At 41.5% G+C, this 27,852-nt stretch overlaps 1 protein-coding gene across 1 annotated transcript in view; it reads left to right on the forward strand.

Moving 5' to 3' along the window:
• Positions 1–9,194: 9,194 nt before the first annotated feature.
• Positions 9,195–27,852, forward strand: part of ntng2b (netrin g2b) — a 67,039-nt gene continuing 48,381 nt past the window's right edge. The window contains exons 1-3 of the mRNA XM_056403512.1: positions 9,195–9,622; positions 10,945–11,707; positions 23,959–24,602. Coding sequence (XP_056259487.1) covers positions 11,489–11,707; positions 23,959–24,602 — 863 coding nt within the window. The 5' untranslated portion in view covers positions 9,195–9,622; positions 10,945–11,488. The remainder of the gene's footprint in view (positions 9,623–10,944; positions 11,708–23,958; positions 24,603–27,852) is intronic.

A 27,852-nucleotide genomic window follows, 5' to 3' on the forward strand; every position in this document is an offset into this window, starting at 1 on the left:
AGCGTCAGTCCGCAGAAGAGACGGTGCCCTATTTGCCCTGAGAGCACCAGGATAAATCTCATTCTCCCCTCTACAGCTCATTTAATGAAGGATATAATGGTGTGAGTAGGCTGAGCGACTGTTAGCAGACCATTCTGGTGAACAGACAGTAAATCTTTTATCCTCCTCTAGAGCTGACTTTAATTTGCTGCTAAGCCTGAGTTATAAATCTGAAATGGCGTATAAGTGGCTATGTTAGCACATGGCAAATAATGTGTTCATCTTTGGTTACATGAACTTTTACGATTTAATATTTCCAATGCTGTTACAGTCATGTTGAATAGAGACCAATATTAGAGGAAAACCACTTAGTTCCATGCTGATTAATGACTGTTAAAAGAAATCAATGAACAACAACATAAAAACGAAAGAGTCAATAAAAGTTGAAAATGTTAAATCAAGTTCCCAGCCCTCTCTTGCTTCAATAAAACAAATAAACATTAAGTGAATATCGTCTCTCATTACCCCGGCGCCATATCCGATATGCGGGTAACAACCTTTGAGTTGAGAAATTCAGCTTTAAAGTGGCACTCCACCATTTTTACACATCAAAGCCACAATCTATCACTTGAAGAGAGTGACAGAAAACAGTGACAAAAAATCTTCTAAGGCTCTGGAAGGGCTTTTCAAGAATTTAAAAAAATTATGGGATCCATTGTTTCAAATCATGGCCTGCATGGTAGTAACTAGTAACACCTCACCTTTCCCTTTGGATTTACTCAAAAGAACTTTGAATAATTTGAACCTGTGATTAATAGGATAATAGGATTTATTACGTCAATGGAGGAAAAACAATAGACAGATACCAGTCTGAATTCCAATAAATATAGTAAATGGAGGAGCTGGTCACAGCTGGAGAAAAAGATGCAGATGGTGGTGAACCAGCTTCAGGAACACATCAGAACACAAAAATAAACTTTTAAATAAATAAAACACAGTGACACTTAACTCGCAGCTTGACTGATTTGCATTGTTACATGTTTGGCATAATTTTCTGTTTGTGCACAATGGTTAAATATTTAGATTTATTTTTAGATTTTTTTTTTTTTATAAACTAACTGCAGAAAACTGCACTAAAACAATAAGTATGTGAAACATACTGTTTGCAGTCAGTATAATAAGTCCTCCAACCTAAATGACTACATGCAGTAGGTCATTTCCTGAATTACTGCCCCTTTGGTGGCAGGAGACATACTGTCACAGATTAACAATTAAAAGTCACTGGTGAAAAATACATAAACTATTCTATGCTGTGACAGAGCTATGGTTAAGGTTTGCTTAGGTTCAGGCACAAGTTAAAGTTGTGGTCCGGTCATGGATAAAAGAAAACAATATTGAATGTTTCAAACAGGAAAGGGAGCCTCAGTCTGTCCTACTCTTCACTTGGACTTTGTCACTTTATTTGCTGAATAGATTGATGCAGTCTCACACGACTGCTAACAATAACAGGTAGCTATGGGTCTTAATAAGCTGCATGTACGACCAACCTGTGGGGTCTTTTTTTTTTCTCAACAGTATGTAGTAGGAACCCGGGGTACACAGCAAGTGAGTGAGTGAACATGTAAGTCACCCAGTAAATGAGTAAGTGCATGAGTAGGAGCAACTTAAGCAAATGAGAGAATGACAGAGTAAGGCAGCAAGGGAGGAAATGAGTGGTTGAATGAGTGAGAAAGTGGAGTGGAAAGTGGGTGAGCACATGACTGGCTTTGACTTTTTAAGCATGCAGTCATCAAAAAATCATCCAGATTTTTAATCCAGTGTGTGTCCGCTTGTGCGAAACCATATCTCGACCATGTGCACACACACATTCACTTCATCCACACAACTGCAGGCTCAGACGGCGCATATAAAATAATAACATATTTCCTCAGGACCACTTTAATAAATCGTCCTCCTCGGCAGAACAACTGTTCGCATATGTAAACCAGACCTTGGTTGCTAGAGCTACTGACTGCTGTCATGAGAGAGTGAGAGTAAGTGAGCAGGCGCACTGAACGGTGACCAATGAACACTCACTCATTCACTCAACGCATGAATAAGTAGGTGAGCAGTGTGAGTGTTTGAGTGACTGCATCAGTCATGTCGATGAGATGTGCCGGTAGCGCAGAAAGATGGCGATGGTGAGCGCAACTTTACATGTGGTAACTTGATAGATGAGTGAGAAAATGAGTGAGTGAAGAAGAATGAGAAAGTGAATGACAAATTGATTGATCCATTGAGTAAGAGGGTGAGTGAGAGGTTGGCTTTGTTACCGTAACCTTCAGTGGCGACAGACACTTTGCAGTGTTGAAGAACGGAGAGAAGTGTGTGTGTGTGTGAGTCTGTGTGTGTGTGTGTGTGTCTGTGTGTGTGTGTGAGAAAGGCACCTCCAGAGGTTCGCATCGATCATTGGATCACACAGGGACACCGAGGAGGTTCAGTCGTGCAGCGGCCAACAGGCAGAAAAGAGGCCACTGTGCACAACACCTGCGCACACACACGCGCACACACACACACACACACACACACACACACACACACACACACACACACATCCACAAATGTAGTACAACTCACACATGATTTCTTTCCACCTTCCTCACCCCTGAAACACTGCATACACACAAAATGAATATAAACAATGCCTCTTTTGTATGATCAACCCCTCTCACACACACAAACACACACACCACAGCAGATTTGTGTTTCTGCAGCCGGCCCAGTGTGGGACAAGACACCAACAGGGCCCTCCGCGGATGCTGTTAAGTCGGCGACTTGTCATCCATCCTTACCAAGTGACTTAAGAGTGATGTAGGAAGATGGGCCCTCAGGTGTTATTTCTGCTCATTACAGCTCAATTCTTTCAGATCCTTAACCACAACATCCACTTCCACACACCAGACTCCTCAGGACAGAAAACACCACAGAGGTCAAACTACACCTCTGTTATTTTACTCTTAGGAGACAAAAACAACAAAACTACAACAGAGAAGTGGGGAAATATAAGGAGGAAAAATGGTTTGTGGTCTAAGAATTTTTTTTTTTTTTTTTTTTGGGGGGGGGGCACTAGGTTACAGGGTTAGATGTGGTTTGTGGGAATGAGGTGAAATGTGCCTGTATTTCAGGGTCATCCCAAGGTTATTTCTGGTTCCCTGGTGGGCAAACACCTGATGTAAGTGAAAAGAGCATCACTCCCAAGGTAGGACCACTAACTAGGAGTTGCTAGGAGACAATGATTGGTGTGTGTGTGTAGATGTATGTGTTTGTGAGCATGTGTCTATTCATTGTCTGGAGAACCCATCTGGTTGTTTAAAGTACATCATATGTTCATATTGACAGGTGCTCTGTAGTCTGAGGCTTGTGAGCCAAAAATGGAAAGAAAAGAGCAAATAAAATGTTGGAAATGGAACAAATAAAAAAACCTTTTAAATACATGAAAGAAGGTCAAATATTAACACATACATTTGGATTTGAATGTTTCTTCATCGGATGAACTCTTAAAGCTAAAAAAAAAATCAAATTCATCAAACCGAATCTCTAGTTTGTTTTTCTCAGATATTGGGGCATATCTGAGAAAAACAAACTAGAAAGTGAATTTATCTTAAAGGAGTAACCCACTGATTTAGCACCGAATTCACAGAAATATAGCACAATGGACAGTCAAATAAAATGATCAAAATCTGCCTTTTTATTACACGCATTTTATTTCCTTCTTGAAACCTGGCTTTGGTCAGAGATTCAGGTGTGTTATTATACAGTAGTAGTTGCTAATGTAGCCACAAAAGGAGAAAACTACTGAGAGTCTTTCTTTAACTTCCTTCATGTTGTCTTCGCTCTCAACAAACTCCACAGGAATCAGAAACATGCTGGGGAAAACATTAGCAACCAGTCAGTTACTGCTGTCCCCATGTGGTATCTCCATTGATGCTGCAGCCCTGACATGCAGATAAATTTTTAAGGAGGCGCACACCAGCTACAGTGCAGCTTACAGTGTAATCTTGGACCCTACACACGTTACCGGTAGGTATGGCGTAGCCCACATAAGTATAAATCAAACGCAACTCCATTTTCAAACTTGTATTCTTGAGCCCTAACAAACAGTGACATCAAAGAAATTTATCAGAGTTCATGCAGCTCCCTCTGGAGCCACAAAATGCTCTTCTACAACTTTTTTCACATATACAGTAGTGATCCCCAAGACATGTAAACAGATGTTGGTGTATAAAATCGATGGAGTTCCCCTTTAAATATGTCCATATTCTATATATGGTCCTTTGAGCTGATAGCTCCAGACAATATCCTCAGGAGATGGATGTTTTTGAAGACATCAGCCTGTGTGTACAAACAGAAAAATGTATACTGGTCTGTATGTGTGTGTGTGTGTGTGTGTGTGTGTGTGTGTGTGTGTGTGTGTGTGTTGTGTGTGTTATGTGTGTTTTATTACAGCCTGGCCATCTGGTCAAAGTACTTCACGATGGACAGATAAATTATATCTGATCATGCACAACTTGTTTGGGGCCTTCCCAAAGTTCCAAACTGATTTATGCGGGAGCGTGACTCCCGCACAAGTTAACATTTGCGTCATCCTTTTGGCAAACAGAACGAAACGGAGGGGGAGGGAGAGAGAGCGAGAGAGAGAGAGAGAGAGAGAGAGAGAGGGATGAGGCCTGTCCTGAACCTTGTCCAAACTCCGCAGGCTGCCACGATGAAGGGTATATTTTTTTATCAAGGTCTGCCAGCTAGGCTACTCAGACAGTTCTATCTTCTGCTAAAATACAAACACAGAGAAAGAGAAAGAGAGGGAGAGTATAGAGGAAGAATGGCGGAGAGGCTTATCATCTGATTTTTGCCACTTACTGACACTCAGCGTTTTATAGCGTTTTTAACTTTCCAGATTAGGTGAGCACACTCAGAGCAGGTTTCTATACAAACTGTTAAATAAATCACAGAAATGGTATAATACTCACATGCAGCCAATACAGAAATAAGCAGAAGCATGATTTCCAATTTTATACTGTCACTTTGAACACAGCATGGTCAGATCACTAGCATTGTTGCAGGAAATGAATGCAGCAGTGCCCTGTGGTGCCACATACTGTAGTGAGTATAAGTCTATTAAGACAGGCTGTTGTATTGTTATTGATGCTCTTATTTAGGTAGACATAATTGAATTCCAAAATACAATATCACTCATTCATCATGTTGAGGGTTGACATTTCTATCAGGTTATTGATGCACATTCAGGTGAATTTAGTAAAGTCTAAAATCATATACAGATGTGTAGTTGGCTAAATATGATCATGATTTTGTCAAGAGACACAAGAGGGAACAGTAAATCATAGCGGCTGCACAAAATGCAATCAGCTTCCCTGCCTACTCATGTAATCCTTATCCATTTGTGAAATAAATGTTTGGAGCTTAATCATACTAAGTCACATTTCAGGCACGGCAGACACTCTCTGACCGTCGCTGAATCAGTGATGATTTAAATCTGCTTTAAATCACTCACACAGAGTTTTTCTCAACCTCTGACAAACGCCGTGCAGTTTGTTTTATCTTTGACTCAGAAGCTGTTTGACAAATCCAGCAGGACCCTTCTTTCCCTCAGTTTTAGTGCAGTGTCGATTAAAGGCCTGTGTTATTCTATATCAAGAGCCGGTTACAGATGCGTATGCCATATGTTTGATGCTCTATTGATCACTGAGGAGGAATTTGTCTTTCAGTCTGGCCCTGCTCACAGAAGGGGGGGTCCTCTCCTCTGAAAAACCTCAGAGGTAGAAAAAGGGTTAAGACTCGTCTCAAAGATGCGAAAAGAGTGGAAAAGGCCCTGCAAGGACAAACTATCGATCCTCTCCTGGGTGTGCTGCCAGTGTTTCATATAGAGGTTCATAATTTCCTCTGAATCGTACATCTCTTTCTCCCTCTGCCCCCCTTGTCTTTTGGCCTCTTTCTTCTTCTGTTGCCTTAAAACCAGACCAGAGGTGTGAATTATGTAAGCCCAAATGGATGTCATTCACCTCTGAAGTGTGAATTACAGTGTCCTGACTCACTATGAACTCATTATACACATCTGTTTCTGTGTTAGTGTTAGTTACTTCAGTGGTTTCCAAAATTAGGTGGGCAGCCTTTGGGGTTCTTGATGTTGCGGCAGGTCCCCAGCAGTATTAATTAATCTTTCCCTTCATATAAGCCACAGTGCATTTGGAAAGTATTAAGACCCCTTCACCTTTTTCACATTTTGTTATGTTGCAGCCTTGTGCTGCAATCAAAAACATTCATTTTTCCCCTCATCAATCTACATTCAATACCTCATGATGACAAAGTGAAAACAGAATTTTAGAAAAAAAGAGAAAAAGAAAAAGGAAAAACTGAAATATCACACTTACATAACTATTCAGACCTTTGGCTACAACACTTGAAATTTAGCTCAGGTGCTTCCCATTTCTCTTGATCATCTTTGACAGGTGGAGTTTATCTTTGGACACGATTTGGAAAGGCACACACTTGTCTATATAAAGTTTCACAGCTCTTGTCTACAAGTTGTGACCATGTCAACCAGAGAGTGATTTGCTTTTTCTTGTTAGTCAATCAATTCATTTTTAAATACCTGAAGGTGCAAAATTATCCATAAATTTGTGAGTGAAATAAACTGTATTTCTATAGTTCTTTTCTGATTTATCAGCCAATAAAAACGCTTCTGTCCGACCAAATGCGAAATATGGGCACAATCTCCACTTCTGTTCCTGAGTAATGGCATTGAATAATGGCCAGGAAAGTGTTTTTACAGAACATTATGATGTCACAGTTGACCTTTGACCTTTTATCATTTTTACATAATTTTATCCTATTAGACATTTGTGTGGACAACACTTTTAAATTCTTCCATATGTTGTCATGTATGAAAAGACCCAAAAGGAACACTGTGAGCAGACTACCTCATTACTATGAGCACATTATTTAAACAGCATTTGCACAGGAGTGATTCTGCCCCGTGCTTTTTAATGGTTGGTCACTATAACTGCGATCATTACAAGCATTTTCCCCTGTAAAAAGAGTCACAGTGACCTTGACCTTTGACCACCAAAATCTAATCAGTTCATCCTTGATACCAAGTGAATATTTGTGCCAAATTTGAAGCAATTGCCTCAGGGCGTTCCTGAGATATAGCATTCACGAGAATGGGACGGATGGATGGAGCAGAGGCCAAGGGTCAAGCTCCAACTAAGCTGCAATTCGATAGTGTCTTTAATTAGACCACCCTGCATCCTAAATGCCCACATTTTCAGACACCACACCTAAAGTTTGTAAATGACTGGACCATGTGTTGCGCCATGTATCTCTGCTGCTCAGGAGCTGTCACGAAGCAGAACCGCACTTCCAATTCACTCAATTATGGCAAATAAACTACATTTATTACATATACAATTATTGCTAAAGGAGGCAGAGGAATAACTAAAACATAAGACCCACCAAGCAAGAGAGAGCAGGGGAGTGGGAGGGAGAGAGGGAAGCCACCTATAACTGCTAAGCTAAAGAAACTAGCACATCTGAATAGCATGTAAACAGAAACGCCAGCAAACGGAAATTAGACAATACACTTACTGCTGCAATAAAAGCCCTCTTAAGAAATAAAGGTTTTCAGTCCACTGAAACACTGTAGGGCTTTTAATTTGAAACAGTTACATAAAGTTTGGAGTTTGCATTAATATGTAATGCAGTAACTTTAACAGGGCAAACAGATGAGGATCAAAACCAGGCTTCGTACTAAAATACCACTATGACCAATTATACTTATCAAACTGAGGGAATTAGAAATAAAGGCCTGTTACCTTCTGACGTTACGGTAAATAAAGGCCCTTCTCACTATTTGAGGAAATACAGTGACACCCCCTGAAGATGTAATAGAAACTGTTTGCACAATGGTGTAACATCATCACTCACTCAACTCTACCACTCACTCAGTCACCAAAGACTGTAGGACACTCGCAGATGTAGTGAATGCCTGTAGTCTTTGGTTTTTGCTAGCTGAAATTTTAACTCTCACCAGCCACATTTCTCTGCTACATACCCACTAATTAACAGTTAGCTAGTCACCCCAAACCACATTTTATACATTTATGCAACTGCCCTGAGTTCAAGATGAGCTATCAAAATGTTGTTACATTTTGATAGAGAGATACAACAATTATTATTTTGGACACAACTAACACAAGGACACAGGACTCAAACTTCGAAAATCTATTTTTCACTTCACAGTAAGGAACACATACATATTCTTGTGTTGCAGAAGCAGGTTTTTTCTGCTTTCCTATAATGCTGTTTGCAACTCAATAGACCACTGAACAATAGAAATTCTAACAACAACCACAACAACAACAACAGAAATCTGGTGAAACTGACAAATTGTGTTTAGATTTATGCTAGTTATGTGGCTCTGCTGCAGGATGAAAGCATTACACAGCCTTGTATCGGCTCTGTTTAAATGTGAACTATAGCATATAATTAAACTATAAGTTCAGATCCACTCATAATTCTGCATAATAATCCTATCGAGAATTAAAATGACATATATTGCAGGCTGGAGAAACCACAGAAAAAAAAGTTAATATATCCACAAAGTATTGTGTTATTTAATGTTAGACGGAATTTTAAGGTTATTGTACAGGAGATGAATAATGCAATAAAGTAGGATAAGGTCACTATATTGCACCGCATACACGCTACAAGTCCCGGGATAGTATTAAAGGAATATAATTTTTTTTTGATGCAGGGAGTTCAGCCTCCATTAAAGCATCGTGCAGAGCGCGTTTTAAACATCTGGACATTAAAGGCGAGAGTAAAACAACACCGGGTCCCAGTTTTTCCTGCTGGTCCTTTAAGCCGAGGAAGGTGCAGACCGGACCTGGTGGGGAACAGTTTGGAGCAGGAGCGGAGCAGGGAAGTTGCACCGCCCCGGTTCAGGCAGCAGGACTGGAGCAGATAAAAGCTCAGATAGTGATTGAAAGTGATGGTAAAAGGATTTAGCCTCGGCATTAACTGAGAGAGGGAGAGAGAGAGAGAGAGAGAGAGAGAGAGAGAGAGAGAGACAGACAGACAGAGAGAGAGAGGGAGAGAGAGAGAGAGAGAGAGCGGGGGAGGGAGTGAGGAGAGGAGAGGGAGGGTGGGTGATATTTTCCATAAAGCCTTTTTTTTCTCTCTTTCTTTCTGCCCTTGAGCATCCCGGGTACACCCGAGCTTGTAAAGTAGGAAGAGGAGGAGGTGGAGAGGGGGGCAAGAAGGGCGGGAACAAGCATTTGCTCAAAGTCAATATTTTATACTTTTGATACTCCTTGACGCTGGATTTCAGTCCTCTTTTCCCCGCCGTTGCCAGATCTAGGACACCGATCTACCGTGCGCAGCCATCCACGGTGTGATAAAAAAGTATCCGGCAGAAGGCAAAAACAAACAGCGAGCCGGGCAGGCAGATAACGGGAGCACAGTGGGGACCGCGGCGGGGAACGAGTACAGTGGATGATCGGGAGGATCTTTTTGGCCAAAGAGGGGGACGTGCACATACTCCATCGCCTGGCAAAGTGCTGACCCGTCTCACGGATGCACGTTAGAAGTAAGTGCTTTATCTGACATGATAAAACATCTCGCAACACGATGCATTCTGCTAAAGCTCTTTGAAGTCTGCACCGAGAAGCTGCTCCGAGTTATACACACAATATCTGGACCACTCCAGGGTAACCAGAGTGCTGAGGACACTTTCAGCTTAATTTACACAATGTTAGACAAACGCATTAATGCATTAATGTGTGAATATATAATAAACATATAGTGTGAGCGATGCTGCAGGGTGGAATGCACTACTGGGGGAAACTGACACACCCCTACAAGACTGTCAGTGCCAGGAAATTGCTTTGGCGACTTCACTTGACAACTGAAGTAAGTCAGAGTCCACAGGGTAGCGTGGGATATGTTGCGCAAGGACCTGGCTTTCTGTCAGTGTGGGATGACGGTCGGATTATGATCAATGAGTCCACGTTGCAAAAAAAAAAAATGTCACTCATATTTATTCATTTATTCATGTATTCAGTTTAAAATCGAGTCATAATTTAAGTGAATAAATCTGACAAGACCTACTTCCACTGCAGTTTGTTTTGCTTAAAGTTTATTATTAAATGAACGACATAGGCTGAAGTAAGACAGAGTGATGGACAGGCCTGTAAACAAGCTCCCAAGATAATTGCATTTATTTTGAGAAAATTCTTAACAAGTTAAATTTGTGAGGGAAATTCTCTCTCCTTTTTTGCACATTTTCTCATATTTTAAGAAAACATATGACCCAGGCTATGAAATGTCATACATTTCTTGCAGTGCATTTATTAAATAAACATCTGTAGCCTCCATGTCCAGCAATGGAGACCCATATGAGAAATTACAACTCCTGCACGCACAGGCGGCACCCGGCAGAAGCACGTGTTTTTACGCACAAGGTTATCCACACAGTACGGTGCTTTTTAGTGCGTTTTTAAATGTGCAACTCTCCATGTCAGATTTCGCCGACTCCACCGCAGGTTTGAGGTGGGTTCAACCAAATCTTGTCTTCCTTATAATCAGCTGGCTGTGCCATACATTCACGTAAAAGTTCTCCTCATAGCCTGCAGAGGAATGTGACGCTAATCACCGCAATTTACTACATAATAATTCAAGAGTTAATTATACTACAAGATCCACCCATCCACATGTATATTGCAAAGACTGACATTAAACTTTTATTCATGCAAAAGAGGAGGACTGTGCAGGATAGATTTCATCTCACGTTGTGCTCTGAAAAATATGACAGGAGTATTCCTGCATTTACAGAGAGATTACAGGATGATGATTCATTACTCATCGCACTAACTCCCTGCTTCTCTCACATTTGTCCCCATTTTGCCCCAGGACAATCAGGGGAGCTCCGTCAGTCTGAAACGTCCAATGGATATACCTGAAGACGCAGCAAACTCTCCTTCCTCTTCCCCGACCTGCTCCACTGTCTGCCTGCAGGACACCGCTCTCTGAGACATGGATCCGCGTTAACATCTCCCACCCAACTCCCTGCAACACTATGGTTAAAGTGTATGCCGAGATTAATCTCTGTAACATTATCCGCCTCTCCATCTACCGCCCATCTTCCTCAGGAAGTCAGCCGTCAAAACAACAAAGTGTCCCTCTCTCGGCTCTCTGGGGGCCGTCGATATTTGTGAAGAGACACTGAGTGAAAGTTGCCGATACAGTGTTCTCCTGTCATTTAGGGAATTTATAAGCCTGGAGGCGAGTTGTGTCACTTCACCTGCACCTCCCCATTCACACAGTACAGCAGTATGGTGGTAGGGATATCTACGATTTCCTTATGATCACCGCTCCATGCGCTTCACCTCTCCTCTGAGCTCCGTGGCCCCCTCACCCTGCGCCGGACCCCGCTCCAAACACCCCCCAGCCTGCCATGCTCCTCCAGGCCGTATTACTGCTGCTGCTGCAATGCTTGGCCTCCACTTTGGGCCAGTACGAACTGTGCAAGTCCCTGGTGAGCACGGATGAGGGCTCGGTGTGGGAGTATTACGCGTGTCAGCCAAAATCTGCGTCCATGAAAGACTACATGCGGATCAAGGTGGATCCGCCCGGAATCACATGTGGAAACCCACCGGAGAGGTTCTGCACTCTGGTGAGTTCATGTCGGGACTTGTATTGCATTTTTTACACTTTAATTATTAACTTTAAAATATAAAGAAAGAGGATTATTTGAAAGTGCAAAGAAAGTATACACAATGAAAACGTGCTTCACATTTGCAAACCTTCATTAAAATACACTTAAAATATAGTTTAAAGTGTAAATAGTTGAAAAAGAATATTTTGGGAATCACCAAGATCAAAGGGTCATGCAGTTAAGATGTAGAGTGACAACGTGAAAAGTGATGACTCGCAGAAAAAATGGTCTAATTAAGGTCAGAGGAGAATTCACACTAAGCTACAGGGATCTAAAAGGGATGACATGAGTGCAATGACTTGGCTTGGCCCGTGCTCCCTCAGAGAGGTTTTCGAGGTGTTGTTTACATTAGTATGGACTTGGCATCCTGGGATCCGGTTTGATTTGGGCTTCTAGAGGACCTCACATTTCCTCTTGTAAAATGCACATGGCCGGACCTTTTTAGTTCCAAGGACAGTGAAGGGTGAGCCGCAGGAAAACTCGTTAAAATGTCTGCTACAGCAATATTTAAAACACTTTAGCCTGCAGGCTAGTTCCCATCCCGGCTAATGTAGGTGTAATAATTTCAAATAAGGGTTATAAAATCATTGTGATCCTAAGAAGCCTGCAATTAAGCTTCCCCCTGCCTCCTCAGTGGAAAGTTTTATATTTGAATCACAACATTTGAGTTCATCCTCACTGTTGTCCACTCACTGAGTGCTGAAGGTGCAAGGCCCGTCTCAACAGCCATGAGTCAAAATTTCACAAAAGGCGTTTCTAGAGAGTGTTTAGGCCCGTCTATGTCACATTATACAATCATGTCATGCTGTTAATTAGCTGTTTGTATTCTGTGTGACTGGAGATTTGTTACCTTGAGACAGATTTTATAAACAACCCTCCAGCCCAGTCTCCCTCCCTTCCTCCAACTGAAAGTAATAACAGTACTCGGGGTCATCTGACAGGAGCAGGAAAGGATATTGTGCTCCTTGGATACCTAATGGTTAATGATTTGTTTAATGTAGAAGTAGCGGAAACCACTGTCGTCTTCAGAAAGCCTCTCCGATGACTTCTCTTGAGAGGGGAGACGGACTGAGGCAAGAGAAAGGTGGGGGGGTGGAGAAAGATGCTCGCTGCCATAACGTATTGACGTCTGCCCCCTAATGGCCCCGGCCTGGAAACTTCTATAACTATGTTTCTGAGTGAGCAATGATGAAATATTGATGGGCTCCTTAATGGGCTTCCTTACAAGGGTTGGCCAGCGTCGCTCCATCCCAAGGATCCAGAGTGTGCTGCCCGGCTGATGAGAGAGAGAAAAAAAGAGAGGGATGGAGGGTGCGACAGGAAAGAGTCTGGCCTTAGTCAGCACTTTTACATCGGACGGGATCTTTATAGTGGAAAGTTTTGGTTCTTCTCAGGTCATCTGCGGCTATGGGATTGAACAAGGCACCCTAGCGCACTAGCTGGGGATTTAGAGAGTGAAGACTCCGTGAGATGAAAGTTTACTTAAGAAGCCAGGGATGTCAGACTCAAATTCCTACATAATGAGAAAGCAGAGTGGGTTTAATTCTTATTTGAAACATTTTTGGCCATCTTGTAGGATCTTGTTCTGGCATGTAACAATCTATATTTTTTGCATACATTTTGGGTTAAGAATCACAGAGCATCTAGATATTATCTACATTATTATCTTACCCTGAAAGAGGATTAATCTGTCTGAACACACTTCAGAAGGGAATCAAGGCTATTACATCTCCTCTCCGCCTTTTCTTTTGGACACACCAACGTGGTATTGGTTGAGGGTTATTGGTATACAGATAATTTATTTTCATGCAAGCAGCAATTTTTTTTTTCTCCTCTTCCTCTTGCCACCGGATTTGGCAGCTTTACAGAAAAGCCGGTTTCTTATCTAATTGGTGTACATTTACATTCACTCACTCATTCAGCAATCCCACAAGTGAAGGGAAAGTCAGGGTACTGGAAAAAAAAGACTGCATCACCCAGTGCGCAGAGCTGCTCATCCTTAATAAGACTTGAGACATACTGCGGAAGATGCAAAATAATTTTTTCACCCCCTTCTCTCACCCTATGAGTGCTACAGTGTGTTCATAAAAACTATGGAAGAATTCACTTTTGGGGTTTTTGATGTTGAGGCATACTGTAGCTTCCCCTGCTTGCATTGGTTTACAGTAGCTTTTGGTCTCTCCATCTCCACAGGGATGCATTTTTTCTACTCTATTTATCTCTCTTGTTCCCTGGGAATGCAGCATCTTTTCTCCTCAGCCAAACAGGCCAGCATGTTGGCTTCTTTCAATATGACGGGCTTCCAGCACTTTGACAAAGATGCTACTGTCACTAGTTCTGTGTTTGGAGCTTCAGTAGTTTCTTAGTAGTTTCTCTTTATGATAGCTACTATAGGGTCTTACCTTGCAGTTGATGATGATGGAGTAAGGAGGTTTGAGGGGGGTGAGGCAGTGTGTTGCAGAGGGGGATAGTTAATGATGAGGGAGAGGTGAGGAAGATCCAAGCTTAGCTAAGCAGAAAGATGAAATCAGACCACAGTTCCACAGTTGTACACACTGTGTCGATATAAAAATGCTGCATTCAAAAAGGTCTCGCTGTGCTGTTGTTTGTTTTTTCACTTTTTTGGTTTTGAACCGAAACCTTCAATCAGCCGTCTCCCTTGGGGCCGGGAACAGAGAGCAGCCGAATGCAAATGGGGTGCGTGCATGAGTGCAGGAATGTACAGTGACGTTAACGGGGACCAGCAAGTGTGTGTGAAGCATGTGCACGAGTTGGCCGACAGCGCATGGTAGTATGTCTAAGAAAGACAAAAAAAAAAAAAATAACACACCTTCCTGTTCCACAACACATTTGCCTGTTTTAGAAGGTAGAAATCAGCCAGCTCTAAAAATAGACATGAGAAGAGAGAGAAGCCGCGCAGCAGCGGAAGGGGAGCATGCAGGAAGGGGAGGAAGATGGCAGCTGGTAGTGTGGATCAGTGCTTCCCAGACTGGGCCTATGGCCATACCTCATACTCCCTGCCCAGTGTAGTCCTGCCAGGTCCGGCTGGCGTGCCCTGCTCAGCAGTAGGCCTTCAAGGCCATGCAAAAAGGGCCACCCACACCCAGCAGTGGGCCATCCCTGATGCACCACCCTGGGGTAAAAGATAGCCCAGGTGGCCAGTGTCCTAATAATACACCCTTGGAGGTGAATTTGGGCACAGCGTGAGCAGATCTGACAGTGTAGGGCATAATTAACGAAGGGAACAGAGAGAAAGAAACAGGCAGCTACAGTAAAGAGAGCGACAGAGACTGTGACTGTACAAACAAGGGAGGTGGGGGAGGGTGTAGTGATGTAATGGCATGGCTTGCTTCCCCATTAGGACACAGTTGAAAGTGATCAGAGTGTTTAGATGTGTTGGCAGAACCGGAGGATAGTTATAAGTGAGATTTATCCCCGACTCAGGTGATACTAAGAGGGATTGGCCGCAGGGGCTTAGACAGACAGAGGTGAACTTAGCAAACCGCCATGTCTCTCCAGTCAAGATCTCAGGACTGATAGTCGTTTGATGAGGACAGACCTTATGTATTGAAGCTTCAGAGCCAGTGTTTGTTGATGTGTGGGAGAGACAGACTAGATACATTATTTTGTCAAACCTATTTGTGTCCCTTTTGATTACGGTTCATGACTACATTTTGCTGACCACCTCCGTTGCAGAGATTTGGCAATAAAGAAAAGGGCGAGGAGCAAGAGCCTCCTATAGCTTTCTAAAAAACTAAAATGCAACAGAATCAATCTCAAAAAAGAAACATAGAAAGCAGTCCTGTGGCAATGCCTATAGGTAAGTATTTCAGACTATTTCTGTTGAATTGTTTAGAAAGCTGTAGGAGAATCGATGCTGTATGCGATTCAATGCCACATACGGCAAAAACAATGTTGGGTCAGGGTGTGATTTTCCTATTTCCAAAATCTTTTAAAAATTCTTTTCTAACAGAATTTCCAATGAATATATTCTGTTTACTTGCGGTCAGACCCGGAGGCAAATGTTGGAGATGATTTCTGTTAAAATTTTCTGCAAATCCATAGGAGACTTATGCTCCTTGCCCCAATTGACATTCTTCCGTAAGTCTACATTTCCCCAAAACTTCAACAATGGAAATAGTGGGTAAAAAAAAAAGTTTTCCATAAACATCTTCAATAATACTTCAGCTACTCAATTAAAGGGGAAGTGTACTGATATTACTCATCAAAGTCTGTTTACAGGTGTCGGGGAGTATTACTGCATATGACAAAAGTTGTATAAAGCCTGATGAGCCTCCATGAAACCTGATAAATTGCCTCCGGTGATGTCACTTGAGTCAGTGTCAATTGGGGCTGGAGACCAAAAATTTAGAAAAAGAAAAACAAACAGATAATGTAGAGAAGTGAGCTTACTAGACCTCTGTAGCCTGCTCTTCATCACTGCTTGAGGCTACAGTAGCCACAACACTGAAATCTCTGACTGAACTATCATCAGTCAAGTTTCATTGTGGGCAACGTAGGCGACAGGTTTTTATAATGAAGTTAAATGCATGAAATAAAAAAAAAAGATATTGCTGGTTCAGCAGCATGTTATAGGAGTGTAATGCTAAATCAGTGAGCTACTGTTTAAGAAAAGCAAATTATGAAATAATATAAAGATCTCTGACGCACAATCCACATCTCAGTTGTCTCAAAGCTTAAACTTCATTCCTAGCTCATCCGTCTTACTTTATCTACATCTCCTCCTCTGTGATTGGTTTAGATTTAATAACATAACAGACATCAATAAAAGATAATGGCTTTTTACCTGAACTGACATTATCAGTGCACTTCAAGGAAACAGTAACTCGTCCTGATATTTCGTTCGTACCTAAATTCCAGGAAGAGTTCCTAATATAACTCGTCCTGGTCTGACTGTGGTGATCATAGCAGGACGAGCCACTGCTGCTGCTTTGGAGCAGCATGGTGTCCCCGCTCTGTCCTTCTTCCCTCCTCCTCCTCCAACACAATCATACATGCTCACAGTAAACATTTACTTTTGCTTGCACGAACACACACAGACATAAACAACACACACCGACGCAAACACACACCTAAGACACATCTACACTTGCCAACTGCTGTTTTGTACTAAGTGAGACATTTTACAGCAAGTGAACAATCACTGTTTCTGGTAATTAAAAGGCAGGTATGTGATTCGTAACTCCACACATGTACTTCACGTACACTTGTTCCAGGAAACAACACACATACACACAGATACACCATCTTCACTCAGGATAACGAGAACCTCCGGTATGATGGAAAAACCCTCCAACAAAATAAAAGATTAACGTTATAAGTGAAAAAGCAATATCCCTTTCTCTTCTCCTCTGTGGCCTTTTTAATGGGAGGGTCATTTCATTTGATGTTTCTCCATAACAAAATAAATTGTGTTCTCTGAGTGTGTGTCCCTACCTTTATTCCCCTTGCTAGCAATATACCTTAGAAACTTCTATAAGTGGAGGAAGAAATAAAGAGGAGACAGCGGGCAAGGCGGTGACTGGAAATATTTTGGGAGGACAGAAATGTTCATAAAAGTGAGGCAGGATGATATGCACAGAACAATTGTCTTCATGCTTTACTGGAGTGTAAATGCATAATGGCAGATTTCTATTTCCATAAGCAACCAGTAATGTTTTGTTACTGCTGTTGTGTTCAAAAACAGTGCAATAATTCACTTCTAAGCTGATGTTTCTGTAAGATGATTTTTCAGGTCGGAGAGCACACTCATTTTTTAGTCACAGTCTCACAATCACAAACGCTGCAGAGATAACTCAGAGATGAATCAGACTTGAGCACTTGAGGAGTTATTAATGAGTGTTTAGAATCACATTGTTATCCCGCAAGTGAAAACAAGGAAGTCACTCATGGCAGGGGCATCATGGCGGCTGTTGTCGTGGAGACAGGATCCCAGCGAGGATAATTGCTGGAGGGGCTTAGCAGTGCGGGCCACCTGCCGCAGCAGTTGGCCCGGGATCTGTGTGTGTGTATGTCTGTATGTGTGTGTGTAAGAGAGAGTGTGTTTGTGTGTGTGTGTGTGTGTGTGTGTGTATCCTGGCATAGATATACTGGACCGGGGCAGAGTGGTGGCAGGAGGCAGAGTGGGATAAGGAGGACAGGGCACACAAAGGGCTTAAACATAACCTCGTGCGTAAGTCTCTCATGGGGGATAAAAAAATCTTCCAGCCTATATAACTATACATATCACCTCTACTGTAGCTAATCCTAAAGGGCTCGGGCAGGTCAGAGCAGACAGATGAACGGCGACATGCAGCTTTTTGACCCAACAAAGGGAAAAGACATGATAAAAAACACAATTGTATTGATCCTTGCTTCTTGTCTAGTTTGTGGATTTGCTTGAACACAAACACACAATTGCTTTATTCTCTCAGACACATAAACACTGTCACAAACACACTTCAGGAGCTAACCTATATGGAGCTTCCTCTGTATCTGGGACGGTGTGACAGTGCGATCATTTTCAATAGGATTTGTAGGTCGAGGGTCATCCCCAGAACAACAGCCTACTAATCCAGTCCTGTGTGTGTGTGTAAACCTGTGTCTGGACTGAGGTCAGGGGATGCACTAACGGAGGGCACGAAAACAACAGGGCCACTACCGTGCAGAGCAGCTTTTGAATAAAAGTAGCTCTTGACTTTAACCCGCCCCCTTCATCTAATTCTAATTATCTTTTCCGTTTGCACTTGTTTATGAGCGTTGTAGATTATCATCCTAAGTGTGTTTGCGCTGACAGTGATCTCTATCTGAGTCAGTGCAAGGGAGATAATTGGGTTATCAGATGGAGAACAACGCTGCTACCTCGTTCCACTGAGGAGAAAGATAGATTATCTGCAGTTTTTGGTATAAGGATACTGTCGTTTCATTGCTGTATCTTCACATGCATTATAGTCCTGTGCAGTGTCTTCTGTGCTGTCCAGCCTCTCTCAGCAAGGACTCTGCGTTTGCTTATGTTTGGAGTTTTCCCACTCTGCGTTGTCACCATAAATCAGATGATTTATAATCTTAGCCTCGCAAAGATTCTAACTTTTGCTTTTGTTATTAGACCACTAGAGTGGGTTTGAGTGACTGCTCACTTTCCCTTGGTACAGTCCAATGACTTTATTCAAAAGGCAGCACTGTCGGCAGATGCTGCTTCTTGGCAACAGACATGAAAAACTGCAAAACGTCTGCAAAGAAGTGGTGACACATGATCTGAGCTTGCACAGTGCATCGATATGATGCAGTATTGCTTTCACGTTAGAGCTTAGGTCATAAAGAAGAAACTGCTGTTTAAAGCCATACTCCACCCAAAATCTCTAGAAAGGTTGGTCAGTGTGAATTCATGTTAGTTATCATGAATTCCAATGGGAATGTATTGAAACATCCATAGGAACTCTTCAATCCACTTCATAATCCACTCCTCCATTCTCCATCTGTATGCACATTATGTTACAAACAACATGCAAAATATGGCTAAATACACAACTTGCATCACAATCCTCATGCATGTCTCTGTTGAGCTCATTAGCAGGCATGTGTTGGTTTGCGCATGTTAAAGAGTCTACCTCCTGCTGACTGCATCCACCATTTCCCACCAAGCAGGAAACTACAAAACTCTAGCAAACTTCAACGTCTACAGAGGGAGAGTGTTTGATACGATGACTTAAAAGTCATTATCATCTAATTCTGCCGTGCTGAACGAAAGCAGTTGTGACATTACATTATATCAATGTTGAGTACTTTAACTTCAGTATCTTAGTCATGGAGATAATTTGACAAATGGTTAAGTGGGCAGTCATTTTGGCGAGGTTAATTAATTCCATGCATCACTTTAATCAGAGTAAGCATGTATCTGCATAAAACATTTCATTCTATATTGCCATGATTTTCATCAACACCCATTAAGACTTAATTTTCCTTGAGTTCAATGTCAGATAGAAATGAGCACACATCCTCTACCGTTTTGAAATGATTGTTCAAAAAATATGACAGTTGGTCACGATGAATAATGTGTTAGCTGAATATGTGTAATTCAGAAATGGGCACTTTTAGTCAAATATTGGCTTTTGATTTGAACATTTAATAGCATTTTACCCCACTTTTTCTTTTTGCATTTATCATCACTTTTCATGCATCTTAATTGTCTTAATATGTAGCCTACTCAGAAATGTGACAATAAATTCACTGATGTACCTCATCTACAAGAAGCAAAACTTGTTTTCTGCTCCAGCTGTTTTCTTTTTGCCTCAGTTTCAGACAATTTCCTATTATTCAGTCCTTAATTCTCAACCCCAGTTTATATTTATTAAAATATTAGATTGTTGCAATTTAAGATATTAAGAATTTCACACGAATAACTTTTAAAAATGTTTATGTCGTATGATTTTGAAGAGTAACAGGTCATTCAGTCTAATAAAGAATATGGCAGATGCAGACTAAATCCTTATCTCTCATTGGCTATTCCTCCACTGAGCATACATGTGATTAATCAGAGAGTTGATCTGAAAGGTCACTCCTACACAGGTTGAACTGCAAGGTTGAACAGCTTTATAGAGAAAAAGATTAAGCTAATACGTCCGACAACAAACAGTCCAAATTGCAAAAAGCTGGACATGCAGGTTAAATGTTAACGTTTTGTGCCTTGCTGAAGGACTCTACAGCAGGGAAAATATTTGAGTCTTCACTTTGCCAGTTTTGCCTCTTACTCCTGCTTCGTTCTTTGTTCTGCATTATTTAAATGTCTGAATATATTCCAAAAATAATTACTCAAGTAAATCTGCTTTTTTTGGTTGTAGTTGTTGTCGACATAATTACCATTAACTTACGAAACAGCATTTCAAGATAAGCTGGTCACATTCTTAAACACTACAATTAGAAGCAGAAATAACACCAACAGCAAAAATAATAAGAGGAACAAAACAAAGAAGAAAGGGGAGGAAGAAGGAGAGGAGGAAGAGGAGGTGGAGGTGGAAGAAAAAAGAAAGGAGAAAAAAAGCAGGATATTTATACTCTGCACTCCATCAAGAGCTTGTTAAGAAGACTGCAGTAAAATTCAGAAAGACTATTTGATTCTCACTAAATAAAAAAAGGATAACATCAGCTATAAAATTTGATCAGTTACTACAAGTGTAAAAAACAGGAGAGGGGGTTGGAAACACAATCAAGTGAAAACTTCACAGACATCAGCAGCTAATTCTTAACCTAAATAAAATCTATGTTCAGTATTGAGAGTAGATTTTTTGAAATACTTGATTGATCAAGTAATAACTCTACTATGTAATTGAAAGGATGGAAATGACAGCTTTGGGACTTATATTTTTGAGTAATGCTACAAATGTGTACAGTAAAATATAATGAAAGAAGACAGTAGCTGTGTAAGATAAAGTTAATACTCGGAAAAATAATACATTATGACCCCTTTGATACAATGAATGACTGTGACTAGATATTGAAGAAAATAATAACCCCTTATCAGTCTAATTAGTACATCCTGGGGGCATGATGAGCTTTTTGCATGTGATACAATCTAAACAACGTTAGAACTGAATTTTGCAAATTAAGCACCAGGAGAGACGTCTGTGTGGATCTCTGGGATTTCTTTGTGTAAATATTTAACTTCCATGGTGATGTGGCTGTCAGACAACTGGCTTACAACAGTAAGCTACATCAATTTTGCTGAAATGTCTGCAAATATCTCAACATGAGGAGCCAGCAACTGTGGAATTAGGGATTCTGAGAAATGGAAAGTGAATCGAGGTAAAGGGCTATGAAAACGTCATGGGAGGTACCAACACTGTCTTCTAGAAATTACATCAATATACAACAAATTTGCTACAGCTAATATGTTTTGAAGGAAGTTTAATGCTGACTAGATTAACTGTTCCAGTGGCAGAGGAAGTATTCAGATCCTTTACTTAAGTACTAATATCACATTGCATTTAAGATCTTATTTAAGTAAAAGGTATGTAAGTATAATCAGGAAGTTGTACTCAAGAGTATTAAAAGAAAAAAGATGAAAGAAAAATGGACTGTTAAACTATTATTTTTATGAACATATATATATATATGTCGATATTAAATTAGATAACTCAGCCATTAATATGTTGGCAGCGTTTTATGCTTGTACTTGGTTAAATTGGAGCTCATGTTTTATATTTTGCAAAGGACTTCAACTGATGATAATTTTTAATAAGGATTAATCTGATGCATATTTCAATCAATTGACTGTTTGGTTTGTAAAACTAAAAAGGAAAAGCAAAAAATCCTCACATTTGAGAAGCTGGAACCATGAAATGTTAATTATTTTTGCCAATAGATTCCAAATTAATTTTCTGTCATTCGACTGATTGATTAATCATTTCAGCTTGGGCAGTTGAATTTCAAGCCTCATATTTTATAAGCTCCTCCTGTATTGCAAGCAAAAATTAATTTGTAAATAACTAGTAACTACAGCTGCAAGATAAATGTAAATTCAGTAATAATTACATTTCCTTCTGAAATGAGAACAAGTTTAAAGTAATATGAAAACAACATATTCAAGTGAAGTATAAGTACCTCAGGTTTGTAGAGTATTAAGTACAGTACTCGACTCCTGCGCTTACAGGACTTTATTAAGGTTAGGGAAAGTTCACAGTGACTTCAGAAACAATGTGCTTATTTATATTTAACCAAAACTGCAATCTTTCCCTAACCTCAACCAAAGCGTTTTTGTTGACTTAACCTACCCACAACTGGGAGTCGGGATGTGAACCCCGGTCACTGGTGTCAAAATCCACTGACCCAAACACCTTGTGTCGCTCACTCAAAAAACCTAGACTCGAGCCATCAACTACGTTTGTCACCACATCATAATTGGGAAAATAATTTAGTAATACATTAACATAATTTCTAGGAGACAAGGTTAGAGGGACAGGACCTGACATTTTCTCTAACATGGAAATGTGGGACTCTGAATGAACAGAGGATGGATTTGTCTTTTTGGAAGGAAAATGCAGATGAGCGGCACGAGATCTCCTAACAGAGAGTAAGAAGCATTTCTAAGTGCAGGTGGAAAGAGGGCCACAGCTTTTTGTGAGCAGTGTGAATAATCCCGTTGACTTCTGAGTTGTGTAGAGAGGCGGTGGCTTGTAAGTCTTGTCATCACTGAAAGAGGAGGATCAATTCTCTGGAGTTAAAAGTGCAGCGGCACTCTTGCTGTCTATGCAAAGACAGTGATGATGCATGATCCTCTTGACCTTCACACTTCCTGTTGTGTTGTTTGGCAAATTACCTTTTAAACTCACTGTCCCTCAGTGCCCTTGGCGAGGAGTTCAAGGTACTCCTCATTTAGATACACACCATCGTTTATGGTAGCAATATGGATGTTTGTCTGGGAGGAGATTGGAAATTTTAATTCCATATTTCAAGATACTTTTCAGTTGCCTTTCCTATGACAACAGCTACAAACTTTGCAACATGATACTTTCTTTTCTCGTCAATTGAGACATTTTTGCTGAAATTATATTTTGACAAGGTCTGTGTGAGGCTGGATTACCAAATGGGCAAAGCAGGCCAACTGCCCCAGGGACCCCAAATGCCCCGTGTTTTCTGTGTGCCAATCACTTTGAGGTAATTTGATGCACCTTGAAAGCACATTATAAATGGAGTAACATGAGCATTAAGGTGGTTTGGGCTTTTTTTTTAACCCCTGCTCAAAAAGTATCTTTTTACACCTTTATTATATCAATTTATATTATGTTTACCTAACATTGTGTTTAATAAAATTACCACTACCTAACTAACAACAAGCAAACCTAGGGCAAGTTAATATTCTGGCATTGGAGTACTTATTGTTTCTAGAGCTCTAGGCTACAGTATAATGAAACTGCCTTAGGTAGTCTGCTGTGTGCTCTGTGTCTGATGGGTACTTAAAGGCAACAGAACACAAATAAAATGCACAAAGAGTAGGGGGCAACCTGGGAGATGAGACCCATAGCTTAACTTTGCTCCATGGCCCCGTAGAAGGTAAACTGTCCCTGACTTATTTAGATATATGCTGATTATGGGTTTCTTATTTTAAAGGATATACATTCAGATATAGAGAGATTATGATCTATAGGCTTTTTTCATTAGTTTTATTCTCCAACCCAGACTGATGTCTTACGGCTCTGTCTTAATCTCTCTTTCAGGAGAACCCATACCTGTGCAGTGACGAGTGTGATGCCTCTAACCCAGACTTGGCCCACCCTCCTCAGCTGATGCAGGACCGTGAACGCAACGGCCTTATCACCTACTGGCAGACAGTCACATGGAGACGTCACCCAGAGCCCTTGCTGGCCAACATCAGTATGTCTTGGAACAAGAGTCTGGAGCTCACAGACGACATCCTGATCACCTTTGAGTATGGCCGTCCTACTATCATGGTACTGGATAAGTCCATGGACCACGGGCGCTCCTGGCAGCCCTACCAGTTCTATGCTGACGACTGCCTGGACGCCTTCAACATGCCACCCAAACAAGTGCGTGACCTTTCGCCCGCCAACATCACACGGGTCATCTGCACTGAGCAGTACTCGCGCTGGGTCGGTTCCAAGAATGACAAGAATGTGAAGTTTGAGGTGCGGGCGCGCTTTGCTGTGTTTGCCGGACCGCGACTACAGAACATGGACAGTCTCTACACTCGCATGGAAAGTATGAAGGGATTGAGGGACTTCTTCACCTTCACCAACCTTAGGTTGAGGCTTCTCAGGCCGGCCCTCGGAGGCACCTATGTCCAGAGAGATAACCTGCTCAAGTACTTCTATGCCATCTCAAACATCGAGGTACCTGCCAGGTGAGGGTCCATGTTGACTTGACTACGGACACACTTTTAGTACTTAATGTCTTCACACATGTTCACGCTTTTTAATATAAAACCAGAATTCACCTCTAAGAAAACAGAACTGCAGAATAATATAAAATAAATTTTCAAAATAATTACCATTAAAAACATTGGATCTATACTGAGCAGCATATAAGAGGAATGTTGGACCAATGTGAAACTATGAGACTATGAAACTATGAAATTAGGAAATGGGAGCTATATTATTCAGTTATATGACAATTACATTTTGATAAAATCATCCTTTGTTTACTCTTGCATCTTCTACACTCTCCCAGGACCAAACATCACTCTTGAGTTTCAGTACATGTGAATAAATCCTCATGGAAATGAGGAAAAAAGATTTTCCCAGGGACTATTTAAGAACCAGAAATAGCAATAATTTGATCGGCTAGATAAGGGTAAGTACTAACAAGAATTATTGACATGAATCATACAGAAGTTGGGGATTGATTGAATTCAAATGATTAAAACCACTGATTAATATATATGGAATGTTCCACAATAATATTTAGTCTGTTATCATGGCTCCAGTTAAAACAAATCAGTTTATCAGATTATAATTTTAATTATATGACCTCCATATGGTTGAATATCAATTATGTCTTTCCTTACATTTAAACATGACAGACAAATGAAAACCACCTGGTGATGAACATACCCTCTGGTCCAACATTCATGCACAGACACACACACACACACACACACATACATAACCACTGTGATCTGAGGGCATTTAAAATGACCCTCTACCTCTCTCAGCATGGATCCCGGTCTGTCTGTCACTGGCCTGTGAGGACAATGATTAATGACAGAAACATACGGCCTCGGTGGTCTAACGTAAACCACCATCCACATTCTGCTAGAGGAGCCGGGAACCCTTACATGGCAACTTTGTGACAGTGAAGGATGCTCAGGCCGTCACGCGCCTGCTTAGCATCAACAAGCCATCTCTCCTACCTTTCAGAATTATTATTCCAATCAATACAGCAGGCTGACATTTGAATGGTATTTAACATCCTTGTTGGGATGGCCTGGAATAGGAGGAAGGAGGCGTAAATTTGAGTGTGTGTGTGTGTGTCTCTATGTGTGTGAGATAGGGGTGGTGGATGAGAAGGGGAAAGTGAAAATGAGCAACTGTTTGAGCGAAGCGTCGGCCGATGTGGGCGTCTTGTATATGTGTGTGTGTCTGTGTGTGTGGAGTCAGGGTATGGGGGGTGTTTGATGGAGTTCCTGAGTGGATGCTGACACAGCACACACACACGCACACACACAAACAACCCTCTGGCACAGGGGAAAGGGCCTGCAGGTATTGATCACAGCCACATTTCAGGCTCAGCACAGAATTAGAGAGAGAGGGAGAGCTCAGCCCAATACCTTGGGGGTGAAACAGTCCATTGCCAAACCAGAACCTCCATCAAACCCTGAAAATTTAATAATCATCCATCCCCTGTTTTTGAAATATTTGTGCTTATTTCTTTATTTAGTAGTTCACAAGTGCACCAAATATAAGAATTTATGATCTGACATGAAATCCCTGCTGTGCCGCTTTGCTTCAAACACCCCTGACACCATAAGCCCTTAATAAAATGATCCTCATATTTATACTTCCAGAAATCATTCTTAATTTCTCTCCTCATCCTGAGAGCAGGGCTGGTGGCTGATGACTGGTGGCAGCTGGTGATAGTGTCAGTATGTGCTGGATCTGGTAACAGAGGACCCAAATTTAGCTCTGTGGAGATGACTGAGGCCAGTCCGTCTTCCGCCCCGGCCACCCTCACCTCCCGTAACATAATCACTAATCAATAAGTTATTCTGGGCAGCCAGAAAGAGTATTAGGTGATAGTGATGGGGGGTCCTCAACAGTACAGTACAATCAGGAGTGTGATGCTTACGGCTGGGAAATTGATTTTGGGGAGCGAGACGATTAGTCAGTGTTCCCTGGACAAAAGGCTAAGCTATTTCATCTCATCTCATCTGGCCTTAGTAACATATTGGGATTTCCAATGCTTAAAATTTGAATAATGAATATTCCAGTCTGCTGGTGCTCCGGCAGGGACGGCACACTGAAATGGGTTTTATATGATCAAGACCGAGTGGCAGTGTACCGCAGGTCGCCACGGTAATGAGATATGCTGGTGTTATCGATGGAGAGAGGGTTGTAGCCACTTCCTGCCCGTATTGTATGTCCCCAAGCCTCTGGCTGCGGCTCTCCGGCTGAACCCAGTTAAAAGTAATTATTATTAGTTAACTGTTCTTAATGACATGAGCTGAGCCCTGGACAGAGACTGCAAAACAAGCCCTTTTCCCATCAACCAGTGTAAGATGTTATCTCTATGGGATGTGTCTCTTAACTGACGCTGCATTGTCAGAATGACTGGCCGGGCTCTAAAGAGCTGGCGCAGGTATGCGGGAAGCCAGGTACTCAGAGCTAAATAGTGCTGCTTTATCAATAAATACGCAACCTGATAGGCCATTAAGTGCAAACACAGGGAAGCTAGGTTTGACAGGAGGCAGGTTGTAAATTTAGATTTGTGGACGCGATGAAAACACTCAGCAAACTGGATCTTTGTTGTGAGAGGGCATTTAGGGTAGAGGGCAGCCAGAGGTGGGCAGAGAAGAGAGAAGGTCAAGCAGGGGGAGTGGAGGCAAAGTCAAATTGGACAAAGTCAATAAATATTATCATATGATTCAGCATCACTCAGTTTGCTTTGCAAAGTTCTCCCAAGGTTAACTGTAATGAGCTACAGTACTGACTACAATATATACTCGAAGTCGAGGTGTTTTGGGTTTTGAAAGCCTCGGGCTTTCTGCTCATTTTACAGGCTATATTCAACCCTTAGATGTGGCCATTTCCATATCACTGATGGGCCATGTGAAAGCCATCTCCAACCATCAAAGATAGAGTAGCAAAGCCTCAACTCTATCATCATTTACATCAGTGAAATCATATTCACCAGGAAGCTTCACTCATAAGCGGAGCTCTCAAATTCTCCCTCATTCATTGGACCCCTATCATCATCCCTGTTCCCTCTGTCCCATCTGTCAGGCACCCTGCTGGACGGTGGCGTGGACTATAGTGGGCCATGGCTAGCCTGTAGTCTCCATTATGGATTAGACTTGGGGTCATGGATTGGGCCTTTTTAATGAAATAAGCAGCAGGTCGTACGGTGGGTCTTTATAATGGAATAAAGGAAAGGCT

This window comes from Seriola aureovittata, chromosome 18 (assembly GCF_021018895.1).
Source record: "Seriola aureovittata isolate HTS-2021-v1 ecotype China chromosome 18, ASM2101889v1, whole genome shotgun sequence".
Taxonomy (NCBI): domain Eukaryota; kingdom Metazoa; phylum Chordata; class Actinopteri; order Carangiformes; family Carangidae; genus Seriola; species Seriola aureovittata.